Raw genomic sequence first — 19,057 nt, 5'->3', positions numbered from 1 at the left:
GAGGGAGGAGAGGCTCTTGGGTGGGGGAGCGCCTCCTTGATGCCACCCATATGCTGGGTACGTCTCCGGTGAACCTCTCTCTACTTCCTCTCTCTTACCACCTCTGCTCCCAGCTGACCTCGTTCCCACACACCCTCCATGACCTGAGTCCAAAGGCCCACTGGTCACCTGCCAGTGAGCAACAGAGCGTTGGCTGGCATGCTAGAACCATAATAGTGGGAGCTCCCCATTGTGGCAACTGCTGGCCAGTCTTGAGCCTTCTTCAGAGAAATCCCCCAAACCAGAACTGACTGAGAGGTGAGGATGGACTTGCTGACCACACCATCTCCCCAGGTTCTTGGCACCTGACGCAGGCTCTGCTCATCCTTCTGTGCCTGAACAATGACTCTTGGGCCGAGAACATTAAATAGGAGTCGTTTATTGAGACAGGTACAGTTTAGAGTCACCAAACTAAATTTGTCACACTTACAAAGACACAAGGCCTAAACACAAAGCATGGACCAGAGACAACAGAGGATGTGGCTGACCTCTAGCCTGGCCACTCGGGTACAGGGCCTTCCCAGGATGCACACAGAGAGGGCATCCCTAGGACTCACAGGTCATATATTGATGGGTACTGATTGGTATTTTTCCAGCCAAGGTTCCAAAGGCTTTGGACAAAGGGAGATAGGACTTTAAGCCACTTAACGCAAGACCTTGGACAAAGGGAGATAGGACTTTAAGCCACTTAATGCAAGACCCTCATATCCCCAGGGGAACGGCCACCCTTCCTTGTCCCTATGGGATTCTGTGGGTCACATGTGACCAGTGTACATGGAAGGGTGCCTTGTGAGAGGACTCCAACAATGGGAGCTGCGGTTTGTGGTGGAAGGAGTGTGGCTGTGTCTCCAAGTGGGGGGAGTGTGGCACCAGGGCCACCAGTCTCTGGGACAATTCTCAGTAAGTATAGTTCAACTTAAACTTGGACTTTCCATAAAAAGAGTACCTCGCTGCAACAAGCACAGCAAGTCCCACGTGCCTACGGCTGAGCACCTAGTATGAACACTGGGAAGGGTGTGAAACCCAGAAAGAAACAGCATGGGGGCGGGGTGAGAGAGCCAGCCCTGGCTTCACTGTCTGCCACAGGGTTGAGGACCTCGAGGTCTCACTGTCACTGAAGTCCCCAGGGCTCTTGGAGTGTCCTTAAGAGCAGTGGCCACAGATGAGTTACCCTATAACTCTCTTTTTCCAACATCTGGCTAACGATTCATGGCTCACACCCTCTCCAGAAATGCATAGGGCGGCTCCTGCCTCAGCAGAGGGGAGCTCAGCTTGGCTGCTTAGCAGCCTGTGCAGCTAGCAATGATTAAGCGGGCATACTGGAAGCCAGGCTGTGCCAGGGCCCTTCTCAGCCTCACTGGCCCACCAGCCTCCTGCACTTCTTCTTGGGGAGTAGAAGGGCCAAGACCTTTAACTCGGGAGCCCTGGTCCAGAGCTCACAGCAAGGGGCAGGGAAGAGGGTGGGCATTGGTAGTGACAACATGCCCAGGAACCAGGCTGAGCACAGCCCCACCTCCTGCCTTCCACTCAGAGGGAGGGAGGCCAGCCCTGGGAGGCCAGTCTACACCTTCACTTTGGGCTCTCTCCAGTGCTGGGTGGGTCCATAGCCAGGTCCATCCCCAGGCTGCACTCCACACCCCACAATGAGGGCAAGCAAAGGGCGACCCGAGCCGGAGTTGAAGGCTCATGCATCACAAGTAAATGTATTTTCACACATGTGTCATGTGCACAGAAATAACATAGGCATACACACACATCTGTAGATAATGCATAAACATGTGTGCATATGTTCATACATGCACACAGGTAACACTCTCATATGTGCAGATACACACAGATACATATATGTACAAGGGTTTGTGAATGCATATATACACATGTGTATATCCATATCTAATATGCACATGTGTAAATGCATCTGTATACACAGCACACATATCCACATTCATACATGTGTGCCCACATGTAAACACGTATATACATTCAGATAATGTATGTGTACACACTTCCCCTGTATATATGTACAACACATGCACACTTATCATATACAACACAGACACGCACATTCATTCACATGCATATAGAGACATACATAAACTCATACATATACACTCATGTACATGAACCACATATGTGCCTGCATATCTATATAAACATACACATGTGTACAACTGACATAAACACATACATGTGTACCACATGGTTGCACAACCTATACACATATCTATGATACATGAACACTTGTATGTATACTCACATATTCACACATGTGGCAGCCCAGCCCCCCCCCAAGGTCCTGCCACTTCCTGTCCTCCCCACACTGTCTTCTGTCCAACACAGGCTGGATCCACTCAGGACTTCAAGTCCCCATTCACTGAGGTTGTGGACATCGTGCTGACCAGCCCATGGCGGTCCCCTGACTTCTGGCAACGGTTCCTGATGAATGTGTAGATGGCAACGCAGGGGATGGTAAGGCAGGGCACCCCAACCACGATGACCACCACTGCATACACCCAGTTAGGGTACAGGACCTTCTGGGATTTGGGGAACTCCTCCTGGGGAGGGAGAGAGCCGCAGGTGATACGTGGGGCAAGGGCCTGTAAACCCCATGATCTCACCTCACCTGTTTCTTTGGGTAGAGCCCTCTTTGCCTCCCTGATACCCCCACCATCTACTTCCTGCTCCCACAGGGCTTCCCCGTTTCCAGCCAGCCACTGCCCGGGGACTCACGTAGTCAGGGTTCCAGATGCTGTACGTGAGATTTTTGCTGACCTCAGTCACAAAGAAGAAGAGGAAGATGACCAGCATAATTAGCGGGCTCACCACTCTCCATGAGACTTGCCAGAAGATGTTGGGCTTGTGGCCGATCATGAACTCGATGTCCTTGTTGAACCTGCAACAGTGACAGGCCAGAGGGCAGCATCACTGGTGGCTCATGAAGGCCAAGGACTGACTGGTCTTTCTGCATCTGGACAGTGGTGTTATGTTGTCTTGGGAGGTTGTGCCTCGGCTTCCCCTCGATGAGGTTTACTGCCTTTGCAAGCAGGGATGTGCCTGCACCGAGAGGGGCCCCAGGCTGTCACCATCAGCAGCTGCTACCCCAGCTGCTTGGAGTCCCCACTGCACTGTGATGCACCAGCACTCTGATGTGAGTTCACCTTCAGAACTTTCACATCCTCACTCACCACGCAGACAGTGGCCATCAGACTCACCACCTTCCAGTGCACATAAGACTTGGTAGCCCTTGGGTGAGCAGCAGCACCCTGAGGTTAGGCGGTGCCCATCGTTTCCTGATCTGCTCAAAGTCTACCCTGTGGTGGGTGCCTCTTCGGCACACGGGGATTTGCTGTGATCGGAATGGAACAGGCAGAACAAAATGACAACTTGTCCAAGGTCCCGACAGATGCTAACACTTGGACAGAGACTCACTGAGAGTCCTTGAAAAGCCCAGCCATAAGACTGTCCCTAGTGCAGTGCCCACCTCTTTTCACATCTCTGGGAAGTCACCTTCCTTACGCTATTCACAGGTGGTATGGTCTTCAGACCACTGTGCACATATGTGCATCACAGCTACCAATTGGCCACCGCCCACTCCACATTCCTTGATGATGCCCCGTGATATCACATCACATGACTGGCCCTATGTTCCTTGACCTCCCCATCACTGCCCCAGGCTGTTTGAATCTGGTCCCCACTCATGCTGATGTAATCCTGTCCATGTCCCTTGGGACTTTTGCTTTTAAGGACTTAGAATAGGTTTTCTAGAGCAGGGACCTCATTGAAAGGGCTTGCACCAGCTTAATTTAAAAGCATACTGACAGATCATTCTATAATAGTTGCAATCCAGGCCCTCTTAAGGATGTGATTTCCTGGATCCTTCCCCAGCAATGGTGACAATGCCCTGAGCTGTCTGACAAGGTGGACGGTTGGAAGTGGCCCTTGGTTCTTAGTGGTGGCTCTCCCTGTCTTTCTGTGTCTGAGTTCTGGCTAGCTGCTGAGCCTTCCCTGCCCCTAGAAGGGCCTATCCCACCCCAGAAGCACCCTGGCTATAGGCTCCAAGTGGGTGAACAACAGCCAGTGCCTTTCTGCCATAAGACATATGAAGCCCATGTCCTTCAGAGCCTGAGTCCTACTCCTCACACGCCTCCCCTCCACGGACTCACTCACTTCCCACCTTCACTCTATCTTTGTCCTAGGGCTGCTTCTGGGACCCCAAACTGAGGGTCTCGTTTAGAGTAGATTGTATCTTTTTTTTAAATCTTGTTGTCTTATATGTCTGAACCGTCGTTTGGATTTTCTTTCTCTGGTGCCCCAAGTTACTGTATGTTAGTTCCTCGTACACCTGCAAATGCCTGTCCTTGGGTGGCCAGGTAGGTCCAAGGGCATCTGGGAGTTAGAGATACAGTTTGCATTACTTCTGATAGGACATGGCACCCCTTCAGCCAGGTCAATCCTGCATACTCTGGTCTCTCCCCAGCTCATAGATCCAATGCCAGCCCACTCCCATGAGGGAAGTCTGCACTCAACTACATAGTAGTGGAGGCCACGTGCCGTGGCACACCTACCTCCCCGGGGCTCCCACCTGGCTGACTCAGCAGTTTTTCTGCTAGAGATGGCCTGCTGCCACTCCTACCTGTCCACGCCGTACACATAGACAACAGAAAACATCTCAAAGAAGGCGATGATCAGTAGAGGGATGGAGCCAGCGTAGTCGTCCAGCAGGGAGAGCCAGTACTGGCCGGAATTCAGAGTGAAAATGAAGGCGATGAGATAGGTCCCCAAGCAGATGAGGCCTGTGGGCCAGACAGGAAGCCAAGCTGCAGGCCGCCCAGCCCTGGGCCACACCCAACATCACCACCAGGAACACAAGCGAGTCTCCCTCAGAGGGTGGGCCATGTACGTACCAGTTATCAGCTCTTTGGGCCACTTTGCGGGTATGATCTTGAGGTCCTGAAGGGGTACGACCACACCTTCCATGTTCCCAAACATGGACGAGAGGCCAAGGCAGAAAAGCATGATGAAGAACAGCACCGACCAGAGTGGGGACACAGGCATCTTGGTGATGGCCTCAGTGAAGACGATGAAGGCCAGGCCCGTCCCTTCCACGCCCTGCACCAGCGCACAAGGTCACCTGAGCCCTCTGTCCCACCTCTCCCCTCTTATGCCAGTCTGTTGGTATCCAGTGGCCACACACATCACCCTGATGGCACTACCCAGTAATCCCACACTGAGCAAGGACTATGCAGACTTGGGTCATTTTGTGAAAGATCTTTTGTATTTTAGTCCCCAGTGAGTGGCACCATCTTCCAGTAGGAGCAAAGAACTGTGTTACAGACAGATGCAGCCATGGCCACAGGGAGGTGCCCAGACCACGGCTGTGCATCCATCCCATAGATGGGCTCTCCCATTTAGGACCTCAGAGTACTCAGAGATTAAAACAGGACTTTGAGCCAGTCTCCTAAACGCACAGCCTAAGCACGCTCCAAATTCAGATGATGGCACAGGTGGATCATGGGTGTGTGTGCACTGAGGTGGTGTGACCAGGTTCCCGTGGCCAGTGGTTCTGATAGTAAAATCTTTAGGGAGAAATTTCAGCTTGGTCAGGAACTGTCCTCAGGTGGGGAACCAGGACTGAGGCCATCAAGGTCTCTTCGCTACTCCAGCTGGCTTTGCAAATCTCTATCCTGAAGAATACCTCATTACTTTATCTGGGCCACAAGAGATATACATAGAGCCAGACCCAGAAAACAGCCACCACCCTCCAAAATACAGGACGACTCTGAACTAAGGGAGCTGTGAGATTGGATGTAGAATTGGTCTATAAACTATAAAAGCTTGTAAATATTATTCATTGGAACTACCTCAAAAGATTTTTTTTTTAAAGAAAGGGTCTCTCTATATCTCCAGCTGGCTAGAACTTGTTATGTAGACCAGGGTGGCCTTGATCTCACAGAGATATTCCTGCCTCTGCCTCCCAAGTGCTGGGATTAAAGGTGTGACCATACCCAGCATTTCAAAAGCTTCTGTTCCTGAGATAATGTGCAGGTATCTTCAGCATCCTGAGTCAGAGGAGGCCAGCCCAACTCTAGTCACAGTGAGTCCAGAGACAAAGTTATATAATTCTTTTCACTTGTATAGAAGGAATAACATTAAAAAATGGACTACAGGGACTGGAGAGATGGCTCCGTGGTTAAGAGCACTGGCTATGCTTGCAGAGGACCCTGGTTTGATTCCTAGCACCCACCTGGTGGCTAACAACTGCAACTCCAGTTCCAAGGGACTCTAATGCCCTCTTCTGACCTCCATGGGCATTGCACAACACAGGTGCATCTACCTATATGTAGGCAATACACTCATACACATAAAATAAAAATAATGAAAAAATATTTTTTAAAATGGACTGCATGTGGAGTCTTGTATATTTTACGTGAAGCTGGAAAGGGTCATGATGGGTAGACAATGATCCCTTCCTCCTGCCTGACTTTCAGCTTCCACCTCCTCTAGAGGATGAGATGCTGACCATGCATAGCTCCTTGTGTGACCCTTATGGTTCGGCCGAGGCAGTCCTTCCTTCGTTCTTACTCCAGGCTCTGATGGCACAGAGACCACGGCCTATGGTACTAACCTCAGAAAGGAAGGAGTTCAAGTCACAGGTCTGGAACTTCAGCTGTGCATAGGCCTCCGGGTTGGAGTTATTGCACCACTGCTGCATGGCCTCAAAGTTCTCAATGGTCACATTGGCTTCGGGCAAGTCAAAGCCATTGATGAGAGTCAGGATGTTCCTGCAAGCAGGAAGAAAGGCTGCTGCAAGTCCTGGGCAGGCCCACCCAAAGGCTGAGCTGGACGAGGTGAGGAGAGGGGAGGGGTCTACATGCATGCCCACTGGGCACAGTCCAAGGTGCCAGGGTGGCAACTCACGTGCTGACACAGGCATCGTAGCGCTCAGTAGCACGGAAGCCAATGATAGAGTAGATCACGGTGGCCGCATACACAGACGTAAAGCCGTTGATGATGGACACAATCACAGAATCCTTCTCACAGTTGTTGCTGAGGACAAGAGTGGTGTCACCTCAGGACAGCACAGCTGGCCCACAGATGAGGACAAAATCCCCGGTCAGAGGCAGCATGTCCAGACCTAATGCTGAGTCTGAACAGAGCTCACCAGTGAGCAAGAGACTGCAGTGATGTAGGGAGACCAGGGTCATGTCATATGGCCACATGTGGGCCCTGGGGACTCAAGAAGGCCAGAGGGCTGTGTCCAGATCCTGAACCCACAGCGGCTGCTTTCCTTACCATCTTCCAGTCCTCCTCCTCCACATACCCCATGGCTGTGGAGATCCTCCGAAAGCCCATGAGGCATAGGGCTGGGGATGTTTAGGCTCAAATCCCACCCTAGGCCTCAGTCAAGCAGGCAGACTCATGGAAAAAGGACAGCCCTGACCTCTTGGCACCATCTGTGGAGGTCTCTGTGGGCTGGAGGAGGAGACCAGCCCAGTGCTCTCCATCTGTAACCCCCGATCCATCTAGGCTGCTCGAAAGATGGGACTTTACCAATTTATGCCATAGGGCTTTGTTTACATGAAATTATGTGAGCAATTTGATCTATATCCCCACAGGCTGGGTGGATCCCCAGACTGAGTGGACCCCAAGGGCTGGGTGGACCCCAGGATTGGGTGGACCACCTGTCTGAGGTGAAAAGAAGGCAAGTAGATAATGGAAGTTTCCCAGTGGGCCTTGCTCATCCTGGCTGGCAGTGGGGGCAGGGCACTGCTACCCTAAACATTCAGCCTTGCAGCCCTGGTCCTCCCCAGCAAAGGATGCTCACCTACAGCACAGGACTGGCTGTCCTAGGCGCAGGTCCCAGATGGATCTCTGACCAACCAAGAATCCCAGGGTTGGTGCATTCTAGGTAGCACAACTAGGTAGTGTGCTCCTGAGTATCGGGGTACAAAGGTTGTGGCCTCAGCTCAGGGGCCCACCCAAGGTTTTGGCCCTTCTCCTCTCCTCTCTGTGCTCTGGACTCTTCACTGACTTTCTGACCTGAGCCCCCGGGATCCCAGCTGGAGACATTCAGCACCTCCTGAACATACCCTGACCTCCTGATCCCAGTCTTCTGACCCTAACCACCAAACCCTGCTTTACATTGTCCGCTGTGGCGTCAAAAGCAGAGTATATGAACCAACAGAAAAGTGTGAGTCAAGCTGAGGTATGATACCACCCCACTGGAAGGAAGGGCTACCCCCAAAACACAGACAATCACAAGAGTTGGCAAGAACGGAGGGAAACTGAGGCCCTCCTGCACAGAGGGAGGGAAGGGACTTGGAGTGGTGCAGAGATTTGGAGAGCGGCCTGGTGGCTCCTCAGATGGTTGATCGTGGAGTGACCTGACAGCACGTTCCCTCCCAGTGAACACTCGGCTCGGCTTCTCAGCAGGCAACCAGCCAGCCATACAAGACGGACGCAGTGACACTGTAGAGCAGGGGCCCTTTTGACTCAGTGAAGCCAGATGCCAAAATATACATGCCACCAATCCTACGCACAGGAAGAGCTCAAATAGTCAAAGCAGAAAGGAGCAGGGCAGTACTGCCAGGGGTCCTGGGGGTTCAGGAGGACCTGCTCGTGGGAATGTTCTAGAACTAGACGAGGGTGAAAACCACACACTCTGTGAATGCACTACGGCTACCAAACTGCAGTCTCACCCGGGTGAATTGTGTGGCATAAGAATCGTCTGAATAAAATGATCATAAAAACAATGCACTCACATTCCTGCTTGGGCCCCAACCTGCCGGGGCACTTCCAGGGCTGCTTTCTAGCTCCTTCCCCACAGCACCAGAAGAGTCTTCTGAAGCCTGGGATCCATCATTCAGTGACTGACTGCAAGGCCTTGGTTCAGATGGAAATCCTAGCAGGTCCACCCAGTTCCGGTGCATCCCCTGCAGGGCCTGCCCTCCCAGGTCACCGAAACCACACACCACGCCCTCCAAGAATAGCCCATCTCTAATATCATACCTATTGCAGGCAACACCTCCCAGAAAAGCCCCCCCCCCCGCTCCCCTGTTCTAGCCCTGGCCCTTGCTGCCTGGACCTCTCCATGGACCTGCCTACTCTAGCTGAGCCTGCACAGGTCAATTTTGTCAGCCTGAGTCACCAGGAAACACCCTCATCATCCCTATCCCCACCACCCTGCTCCTGTGGTGGTCCTCCTTTGGACTCATCACCTCAGATTACTGGCTAATTCCATGGTGGTGGAGAACAGGCCTGGCTAGGCACACAGTAGGTACTCCATAAGCCTTTGAGTAAAACAATAAGCGCTATCTAGATCCCTCCTGGAGGCTGCTGCGGGCTGCTTATAGCTCGGGACCTTTCCAGGAGATGCTGGAAAGGGTGTAGATCTGAGGTCAACGGGGTCAAAGCCCTAGGATGTGACTTGTGTTCAGGGTAGGGTGACATGGAGTTGTGGATGTAGGAGGAATCAGGGAGCAGAGCTCATTAAGGGATCCAGTTGAGGAGACCTCCTGGAAGCCTGTACCTGTCTTTCCTAGCAGCTCTGTTTTGTGGTCAGATGGAACTGGGCACTGTGTTCTGCAAACACTTGCACCTTTTTGTTATTAACCACACAGCAGAGTTCCCCATGGTTTGACAGGGAAACTGAGGCTTAGACACCAAGAAGGCCCCATAGCCCCGAGCCTGAGGGCTCTCCCCGCCACCCCACACTCACTGCACAGAGTTGTAGCTGGAGAAGGAGATGAGGCCCCCAAAGGCCAGCGAGAAGGAGTAGAAGACCTGAGCGCCTGCATCCAGCCACGTGTTGGGGTTGGCCAGTTCTGTGACCTGTTAGATAGGAATTCGGCTGTGACCACAGGTACCAGGCTTCCCCTTCCGCTAAGGGTGCGGCTAGCTCCTTCCCCAGGAGGGGATGCCATTCCACACAGAGCAGCAAAGTCAAGCCATCCAGCAGTCCCTACACCAGCATGCACATGTTAAGGGCCTGTGAATAGGCTGTCCCCTTGCTGGACTCTTGCTGGACCCTTCCCACACATGGCACTGGCTGGACGTCAATCGGTTTGGCTGTCACTCTGTGGATGGGACCTGACCTTGAGGCCAGGAGGACTTAGTATGCGCCTCTTCCATGGGATCTGGAGCCCCAGGGCAGCCAACAGGTAGATGGCAGAGACTCACATTGGGTGTGAAGAGGAAGACGATGCCATTGGTGGCGCCCTTCAGAGTCAAGCCACGGATGAGGAAGATGGTCAACACAATGTAGGGCAGGGTGGATGTGATATACACAGCCTGTGGGGGGCAGAGGAGGGGAAACCATGTGGGATGGGGCCAGGGTTCAGACAACGAAAAAGGGCTGACCATTCAGGATGCCCTGTTCTCCCTTCTGCTGAGGGCACAACTCTGGGGGAGATTGGGTCTCACTCTCCCATTTTCCAATCTCCTTTACTGTCTGACTCAGCTGGAGAAAGATTTTTGGATTAGTCTTGCATGCAGTTCTAAAGTGTGGTTTGAAAAACATCGGGCCAGCACAGATACACCAGCCTCATTTGAGAGACCCTCAAGACTGGTGACAAGGGACAGCAGGCTCAGCTGTGTGCCGCACCTTTCCAGTGGTCTCGATGCCACGGATAACACACACATACAGCGTGCTCCAGGCGCATGTCAGGCAGAGCAGGATCCACCACTGAATGGAGCCCGAGTCACTGATGGAGGTGGAAATGTTGAGGGTCTCTCGGTACCAGAAGTAGTCCACGGGGGAGCTCTTGGCACACTCCTCCACATAGCCTGTGGGAGTGGGTGTACACACACATCAGGGTATGGGTCAACAGTAAGGACAAGTCAGGAACACGCCACGGAGAATGGCAATGTGGAGCATTGAGCAGCCAAAACCTGGTTGGTATCCTGAAGCATTCACAACAGGACAGACACCCTCTTGCACATGGACACAGCTCATGCACACTCGTGGGTACATCTTCATGCACACACTGCATACCACATACTCCTGAACATGCACACCTGTGAGTACACATGTGCCACCTGTGTGACCTCTGCTAAGAGATACTGTAGAGGCCCAGACCTCTGAGCACCAGCTCCTTTCTGGCCCCAGGGAGAAGGATCCCCCTCCACCCACACCATGGAGCAGCAGGCACCAGGTCTTCAGGACTCGGGCTATGGCCATACCCATGACAGTCCAATTTCATGCCACCTCACCACCATAGGCTCCCTTTTCAAAGAAAGAACTGGGGCTCTCTTAAGGGAACAGTCTAATTAAGAGTGCTAAGACAGCCTGTAGAGGGCTTGTCCTATGGCCAAAGCGGGGCCATCTTGACAGGCTCCTAAGGATGCCTGTGAAGACCTCAAAGTCACTCTGTGCTGGTCAAGATGAGCTACTAAACATGTCACTCATGCTCCTGTGCAGGTGTGTGGATCTCTGTAAGGCAAGCGTGTCCCACAGACCACAGACAAAAATCTGTGCCTCCCTTTGTCTCCATATGAAAAGGGCCTGGGAGGGGAAGAGGTAGTGTAGATCACTTGTGGCTGGCTGAGCGGCCTCTCTGTGCGAAGACACAGGGGATGGAGCAGGGGGAGTCCTGTAGTCTCTCAAGGACTGGCTAGTGACTTGGAGCCACCTGGACACTTCCTTTCCTGATGGCCCCAGCCACAGGACCAGAATGGTATAGGAAGTCACCAAGCTTAAGGCTTTCTTAGACTGTGGGTTTTTAAATTTTGTTTTGTTGTAACAAAACAATTTTGTCTCGCACAGTAGGCCCAGGCTAGCCTAGGCATCACAGCGTAGTAGTCTAGGCTGGTCTCAAACTTGTAGCAATCCTTCTGCGTCAGCCTCCCAAATGCTGGGGTGACAGGCATGACTCACTGCGGATCTGTGTGTGTGGTGTGTGTGTGTTTGCAGTTGCATGTGGAAGCCAGAAGTCAATTTCAGTATCTTTTCTTAGTGGCTTCACCCTTGTTTTTTAGTAGCTTAGTAGCTGCCCACCTTGATTTTTTAGGACACTCTCATTGAGATGTGGGGCTAGCTGGCTGGCCAATGAGCTCCATGGGTCCTCCTGTCTATACTCCCCTAGCTTACTGGGATTACAAATGCACGTCACTATGCTTGGTTATTTACGTGGGTTCTGGGACTCAAACTTGGGTCCTCAGGTTTGCAAGCCAAACACTTTACTGACTAAGCTATCCTCCCAGCCCTGGCACTGTGGAGTTTCCAATGCTCTATTGCTTTTAAGATGCTCTGGGTTTTGCCAGCCCCGGTCTCTAAGTATCTGATGCTTAGAAAAGGAGCGGACAGCTGGTCACAAGGTGTGGCTATCTGCCTAAGAAGGTGCTGGCAGCTCTGCGCCCCTCCGCCAGCTGGGTCGTGTCAGATGGGACAGAGGCTGGGTGCTGTGGTTGCATCCTACTCACCAGAGCGGTTCTCATTCAGTGGACACTCGCTCCATGGAAGAGGTTCCTGGAAGGAGTTGAAGAAGTACCACATGATCCAGGCGATGATGGTGTTATAGTACAGGCCCACCATGAAGGATACGAACATGGAAGCGATGCCTATGGGGAAGATGTCACCATGGAGGGCACACAGGTGAGAACATGGGAACAGTCTGCGCTGTCCCCTGGGGGACAGTGGGACGCCAGGAAGGGCCTGTTCCCCAGCCTGTAAAGCGAATACGGCCTGGGCCAAGGTGTAATACCATTTTTATGGGCACCTGATTCGCCCAGAGTGGGCTGAGAGCCCCACCTGCTCTGCCTGTAGCCCCCAGAAGACACGTCCACACAAGTGGCCACAGAGCCCTTGCAAGGAGCCTTTTGAGGACTTCAATGGGTGTGGTCCTGCCTAGGGGCAGCCTACCCGGCCAACCCCAAGTCAGAGACAGGTGGGTAGAGGCAAGAAAAATTCTTCCAAGAACTAGTGAGGGAGACCGGCAGAGCTCACGGGGGGCAACTGTTCAGTGCTTGGGGACAAGAAGGCTAACTTGTAAGGGGTTTCATGAGCATACTTTTCTGATACGGGAAACTAAAAATCAAATGTGTGTGTGAAGAGAAAGGGAGAGAGAAGAGGGAAGAAAGAGAAAGAGGAAAAACCTGGGAGACTCAGAGTGACAGGGTGCAAAGAGAACGGGGGCGGGGGACTTGCCATCGGGGAGAGGCCGCTGTGTGGGCTGTGAGCTGTCCAGCCCTGTGGCTTCTGGGACAAACACCTCCAGACTCTCTTTGTCCATGGACCCTGCCCTTCTCTCCCCTGGCTGGAGTGCTCACACCACCTCCCCACATTCTGAGGTCTCAGCGAGCCGTGTCTTAGTGAGGCTGTAGTAGGTAGGGCCACCTCCAGGCCAGAATTTGTAAATGAGTGACCACATCTGGGTTGGGGTCAGTCCTGGGCCTCCTTGCTAAATGTGTGTTTGTGGATAGAGGAAGTCATGGAAAGCGGGCAGCTAGCGCCTCCTTCTGACCTAGAGGCCCTTGCAGAGCCTGCCCTATGCAGGCGGGAAGTAGCTACTCTCCTCCAGCGTCTGAGCCTCCTTGTCGCTGGACTGTGAGGACTCAGGCAGCCTTTACTGGCCTGTCTGGTTCCTGAGGATCATGAGTGACCTGGTCTGGGCACTACAACCCACACTCCATTGATTTTAATGAAGGGTTCCTGAGGGTCTCTGGGGTGGCAGGTGCTGGAATTGGTTAAGAAAGCTGAAGAGGAGTCAGACTGGCCCTGCAAACTCCAGGCCAGATGGGAGAATGGACACGTACCTACACCCTTCAGAGATGGGTGGATAGAACTCCACACGCCCACACTGCCCTTGCGTAACCGCTGGCCAATAGCGAACTCCAGGTGCAGCAAGGGGATGCCCTCCAGCACCAGCAGGATAAGGAACGGGATCATGAAGGCCCCTGGATAGGAAGAAACAGAGCATGTCACTGTAGGCTGAGATGCCACCACGGGAACAGGCACTTACAGAACTTTGTCCTTAAAGCCGCCAACATCCCTATGGCCCTTGAACAGAACTGAGATGCAGTAGCAAGCTGTTGGGAGAGGGGTCACAGCAAACTTCACAGCCTAGAAGGACCCGTTAGCAAGCACACAGTTCCCACGTAGGTAACACTGTCCACAGGCTTGAGGAGCACACGCTGAGAGACAGTGCTACTGTACTTACAGACAGCAACAGAGCACCGTGGAGACCTACCGGCGGGGCTGAGTTGGTCCCAGATTCCTTGCTGTCCAGAGCCATGTAAACAGAGGGACAGAGCCACAGCCTCTGAAATAACCTACTGCAGAGATGCTGTATCGCTACACAGCCAACTAATGCTAAGTCTGTAGCAAGGCATCAGCCTGAGATAGGCCCTCTCTTGGGTGGTAAGGCAGGCAAGCACCCCTCGGCTTGGGCACCTTCGTTTGCAATGGTGTGCGTGCTTCAAAATATAATTCGCACAATGATGGCCTCAAACAGCTGGCCACACTGCCCTCACACTGCAGACCCCATTGTAGCATAGACCCAAGAAACCCTAATATTAGGAAGCATGTTCCTTCTGTGCCTGTAAAAGCAGTCTTCTATAGTGCCCTGTGTGTTTATTCTGTTTCAATAAGAACTATGTTGGGGGCTGGAGAGATGGCTCAGCAGTTAAGAACACTGGCTGTTCTTACAGAAGACGCAGGTTCGAATCCCAGCACCCACATGGCAGCTAACAACTAACTGTGTCTATAACCCCAGTTCCAGGGGACCCTACAGCCTCTTCTGTCCTCCGTGGGCATTACACGACACAGGTGCACTTACCTACATGCAGGCAATACATGCATATACATGCAATAAAATTTTTTTAATTTAAAGAAAGAACTATATTAATGAAAATATTAAACAATGTATATTTAAAAAAAACAGCTATCAAGAGTTGAGAAGGCAACCTGTAGGGTAGGAGGAAAGTATTTGAAAATTGCAGGTCTGGTGAGGTGCTAAAATCCTCAGAATATTTAGATGACAAAACTCAGAATAAAAGCTAGCTTTCATTCACAGACCCCGAAAAGATGTTGCCTCAAAGATGATACACATCTTCCAATAATGAACAAGAAGATGCCATATCACTAACAATGCAGGCAATGCAAACCTAAACTACAAGGTGCCACCTCACACCCAAGAGGATAGCTACAGAAAAACCAAAAAAGCAGAGGCTGGAGAGATTGCTCAGTGGTTAAGAGCACTGGCTGAACTTGCAGAGGACCTAGGTTCTGTTCCCAGCACCCTCATGGCACCTAACAACCACCTATAACTCCAGTTCCAGGGAATCTGCTGCCCTCTTCTGACTTCTGCGGGCATTGAACAGCACAGGTGCACTTACATACATGCGTGCAAAACACTCATACACATAAAATAAAAATAATTCAAATAAAAAATTTTTAAATTAGACATAGAATTACCAAGTGACCCAGCAATTCTACTTCTAGAAATATACCCATGGGAACCAAAATTGGAGCCTCAATGAGGGTTTTGGTGCCTGTGTTCACAGTGACATTGCTCACAGTGGCTGAGTAGATAAACACACCATGGCCCATCCATCCAATGGAATTTTGTCACATGGAGGTTTGCTAAGTGAGATACAAGCCAGTCACAGAAAGAGCAACACTATGTGGTCGGCCAGCAGACATTATACTACCAGAGAAGACAGACAGAGGTTGCAGAGGCAGGAAAGGTTAAGAGCACTGGCTGCTCCTGCAGAGGACTCAGGTTCAGTTCCCAGCACCCACATAGTGGCTAAAAACCATCTGTAACTCCAGTTACAGGAGATCCAGCGCCTTCTTCTGACCTCTGCATCATTGCACGACATGGGTGCACTTGCATACATGCAGGCAATACACTCATACACATAAAATAAAGGTAAGGAATAAAATATTTTTTAAAGAAGTGGCACAGCTGCTACTGTTTCTACTGGAGGCCCAGCAGCTCAGTAAGGAAGTTCAGGCCAAAGTCATAGCATAGGAACCCAAATTTGAGAATGACCTGGGGTCTGGGTGTTTGCAGGCCCAGCTCAAGGCCTAGACTCCCCTTAACACTCTTAACCTCTAGCCCCTGACCCCTCTAGGACCCCTGGAAGTCCCTCAGGAATAATCCAGAGCAGAGAGCTGTGAGCCCACCATGGCCCCAACAGCATCACAGTCCTTCACGCTCAGGTGTCCCTCTCACGGACCCCTGGGTCTGTAACAGGACACCAAGACATCCAATACCCAGCTGAGGAAAGCCTCAGCTCTGTTGGGCCAGGGCACGGCCCCCTGACAGAGACAGGGGCAGAGAGAGACAAAGAGAGGAGAAGCAAGGAAAGGCATCGGATAGACAAGAAGAGACAGAAACAGAGAGAGGAAGACAGACAGATGAGAGACAAAGAGCGATAGGATCAGAGACAGAAATAAGAGAGACAGCAAAACAGGAAAAGTAGAGACAGGAGAGGCAGCCACAAGAGCAGACAGAGCGAGAGATAGAGGGAGGTGCTCTCCCTTCAACAGAAACCCTTGGGTCCCTGGGGCAGGTCAAGCAAGTGAACTAAAGGATGACGGGCTGACACCCACCCTCCCTGAGTCCCTAGAGGGCAGCTCCTCCCGTGTAGGTGGGTCAGCCACTGACAGTCTGGGGGCTCCTAGGGTGAGGCCCAGCTGGCCTTCCCAGCTCTTGGCAACAAGCCTGGAGCAAGGCTTGGGCTCCTATGGAAGGTAACAGGGTCCCAGCCCTGGGTAGGGTCTTCCTCTTTGAGATGCTGTATCTTCTCCCTGTTGGGTATGGGGACTGATATCAGCCATGGAGAAGCTGGGGCTCCAGGATGGAACATCAAGGGCTGATGTCCAAAGGTCCCCAGAGACTTCAGTGCTTCCCGGAGTCCTCGGCATCTGCTGTTTACGCAGAGGGAAGCACCAGCAGAAATCATGACAGAGTAGGGCTGAAAGGAAATGGACCATGCCAGCTCCAAGAAGCCAAGTTCTGTCTTTGAGACATGGGCAAGGGGAGAGAAGAGGAAGGAGACGGCCGGGAGGGAGAAGGCTGGAGCTTCAGGAGAGGGGCAGGGAGAAGGCTGGTGCTTCAGGAGAGGGGTCGGGAGAAGGCTGGTGCTTCAGGAGAGGGGCCGGGAGAAGGCTGGTGCTTCAGGAGAGGGGTCGGGAGAAGGCTGGTGCTTCAGGAGAGGGGTGGGGAGAAGGCTGGTGCTTCAGGAGAGGGGCCGGGAGAAGGCTGGTGCTTCAGGAGAGGGGTCGGGAGAAGGCTGGTGCTTCAGGAGAGGGGCCAGGAGAAGGCTGGTGCTTCAGGAAGGGCCTCTCTTGTTCTCTCTCCAGGAGGTGGTATGTGTGGCACAGGCTTGCGCATGGCTGAACACAAGGGCCACCAGGACTGGACTAGGTGGTCGTGGGCTCACTGGAGAATGCATGAAAAAACGCTGGGGACAGCTGTGGGGGACAGCCTGGTCCTTAGAAGGCAGGCAGCACCCAGATCAGCACCCTGACTACAAGCACTGTTGCTGCCTGGACAGAGAGTGGGCACAGAGGATTCCCCAGTAGACAAGGCCAGGGTATGTGTGGACAGCCATGTCTGAAGCAGTACCTGGTATGAGTGTGCTTCACCTCTGTAGGCTCAGACATCCTGGGTGATCCTGGACATGCAAATACAGTAACATCCGGGTGCAAGAGATTAGCTGACTGAGGCTAGCCCATTCTTCTGTACACCTCTGGCCCAGTGGTCTCTTTGGAATCCCCAAGTGCAGCCTCCAAGCTGCCCCAGTGTTGGAGTCACCCTCAGCATCCCCCATCATGCTATTCCCACTTCAAAGATGAGAACCCTGGGGCCAGGATACAGCAAAGTGAACCATGGGCTGATGCTGGGCTGCTATGTGTCCATACTGCCTTTGAGAACACAGTCCTTAGGAAAAGGGCCCGGAGCAGGCCCACTTCATGTTCACTGCTGAAGCTGGTGGTTAGCCTGTATGATTTTCAGATCTTGGTGGCTAGGCTGAGCTCCTGGAAATCAAGCTGTGGGGAGCAGAGGCTGCCTGATTCTCATGTCTGCTCAGTTTGTGATTCAAGCAGTACAGGAAGTTTGCGAAGCTGACAAGGGCAGCCTGCTGACAGCTACTCAGGAGAGAACAGAGCAGGGTGTGTAGTCTGAGGGTTCTAGCTCCCTAGGAACACTGCCTAACCCCACAGTCCCCTTGTCTACACCACGGTCTCTTGTCCTCCAGGAGCCTGTGAGGGACTCTGAGTCTTTTGTGTTCATTCAACTGTTTCTCTAGAGGCCCAGTGTTCAGAATCACAGCCAGGAACAAATCCATAGTGAAACACTGGGCCCATGAGAAGATGTGAGAACAAGAACCAATCCTCAGGTCTGGAGGACCAGCTCAGGGCCCTGTCCTCCTGAGTCCAACTGGCCAAAATACAGGCTTCCTTTCCTTCTGGCTAATTGTCTAGCCTATGGGGGTTGTGGCCAGCATAGAGCAGAGTGACCCAAAGACACATGGCTCCTCCTCTGGGAGGGATCAGCAGGTCTCTTGGCTGCTTGCAACTGTAGCAGCCGATAGGCCTGGGTGAAGAGTGGCCCCCAGACCAGGAAGTGATCCAGTGCTTCTACATGGGCAGCAGGAGCAGGAGCCTCTCATCCAGACCTAAACCTCCAGAGTCAGGGCTCTGAACCTTCTGCCCAAAGGAGCAAGCCTTCATTCAGAGCCTGCCTGGCTCCTTTCTAACTGTCCTCCCAGGGTCTGCACAGATGTCTGAAACACTGCCCTCTAGCCCACTGTGCCATGTTCCTCTGGGGGCCTGCAGCCCCCATGCCCAGGATTAGTGGATTATGGGCTCAGAGTAGAGATCATCCCACACACTGGGAACTCCTATCAGATGCCCACTGAAACCCAAACCTTAAGGATGCCTTTTTGTGGAAAGCTTCAACAGCTACTTGTCAGGCAGACTCAGGCCCAGCCCTTCTCTTCCAGGCACAGGAATGTCCTGGTCTGTCTGCATCCTCTCTCTCTTCTCTCTCTCTCTCTCTCTCTCTCT

General features: G+C 52.5%; 1 protein-coding gene across 1 annotated transcript in view; it reads right to left on the bottom strand.

Annotated features, from left to right (window-relative positions):
- Window positions 1-2,390: 2,390 nt before the first annotated feature.
- Slc6a19 (solute carrier family 6 member 19) overlaps window positions 2,391-19,057 on the bottom strand; it is an 18,394-nt gene continuing 1,727 nt past the window's right edge. Inside the window, exons 2-12 of the mRNA XM_008852508.1 lie at window positions 13,792-13,932; window positions 12,460-12,597; window positions 10,643-10,824; window positions 10,219-10,329; window positions 9,758-9,870; window positions 6,958-7,086; window positions 6,665-6,821; window positions 4,944-5,148; window positions 4,673-4,832; window positions 2,770-2,932; window positions 2,391-2,594 (exon numbers count right to left, since the gene is read on the bottom strand). Of these exons, the coding sequence (XP_008850730.1) occupies window positions 2,391-2,594; window positions 2,770-2,932; window positions 4,673-4,832; window positions 4,944-5,148; window positions 6,665-6,821; window positions 6,958-7,086; window positions 9,758-9,870; window positions 10,219-10,329; window positions 10,643-10,824; window positions 12,460-12,597; window positions 13,792-13,932 (1,703 nt within the window). The remainder of the gene's footprint in view (window positions 2,595-2,769; window positions 2,933-4,672; window positions 4,833-4,943; window positions 5,149-6,664; window positions 6,822-6,957; window positions 7,087-9,757; window positions 9,871-10,218; window positions 10,330-10,642; window positions 10,825-12,459; window positions 12,598-13,791; window positions 13,933-19,057) is intronic.

Source organism: Nannospalax galili, unplaced genomic scaffold (assembly GCF_000622305.1).
Source record: "Nannospalax galili isolate Female #2095 unplaced genomic scaffold, S.galili_v1.0 scaffold1146, whole genome shotgun sequence".
Classification (NCBI taxonomy): Eukaryota; Metazoa; Chordata; class Mammalia; order Rodentia; family Spalacidae; genus Nannospalax; species Nannospalax galili.
This window is presented reverse-complemented; position numbering and strand designations above follow the sequence as displayed.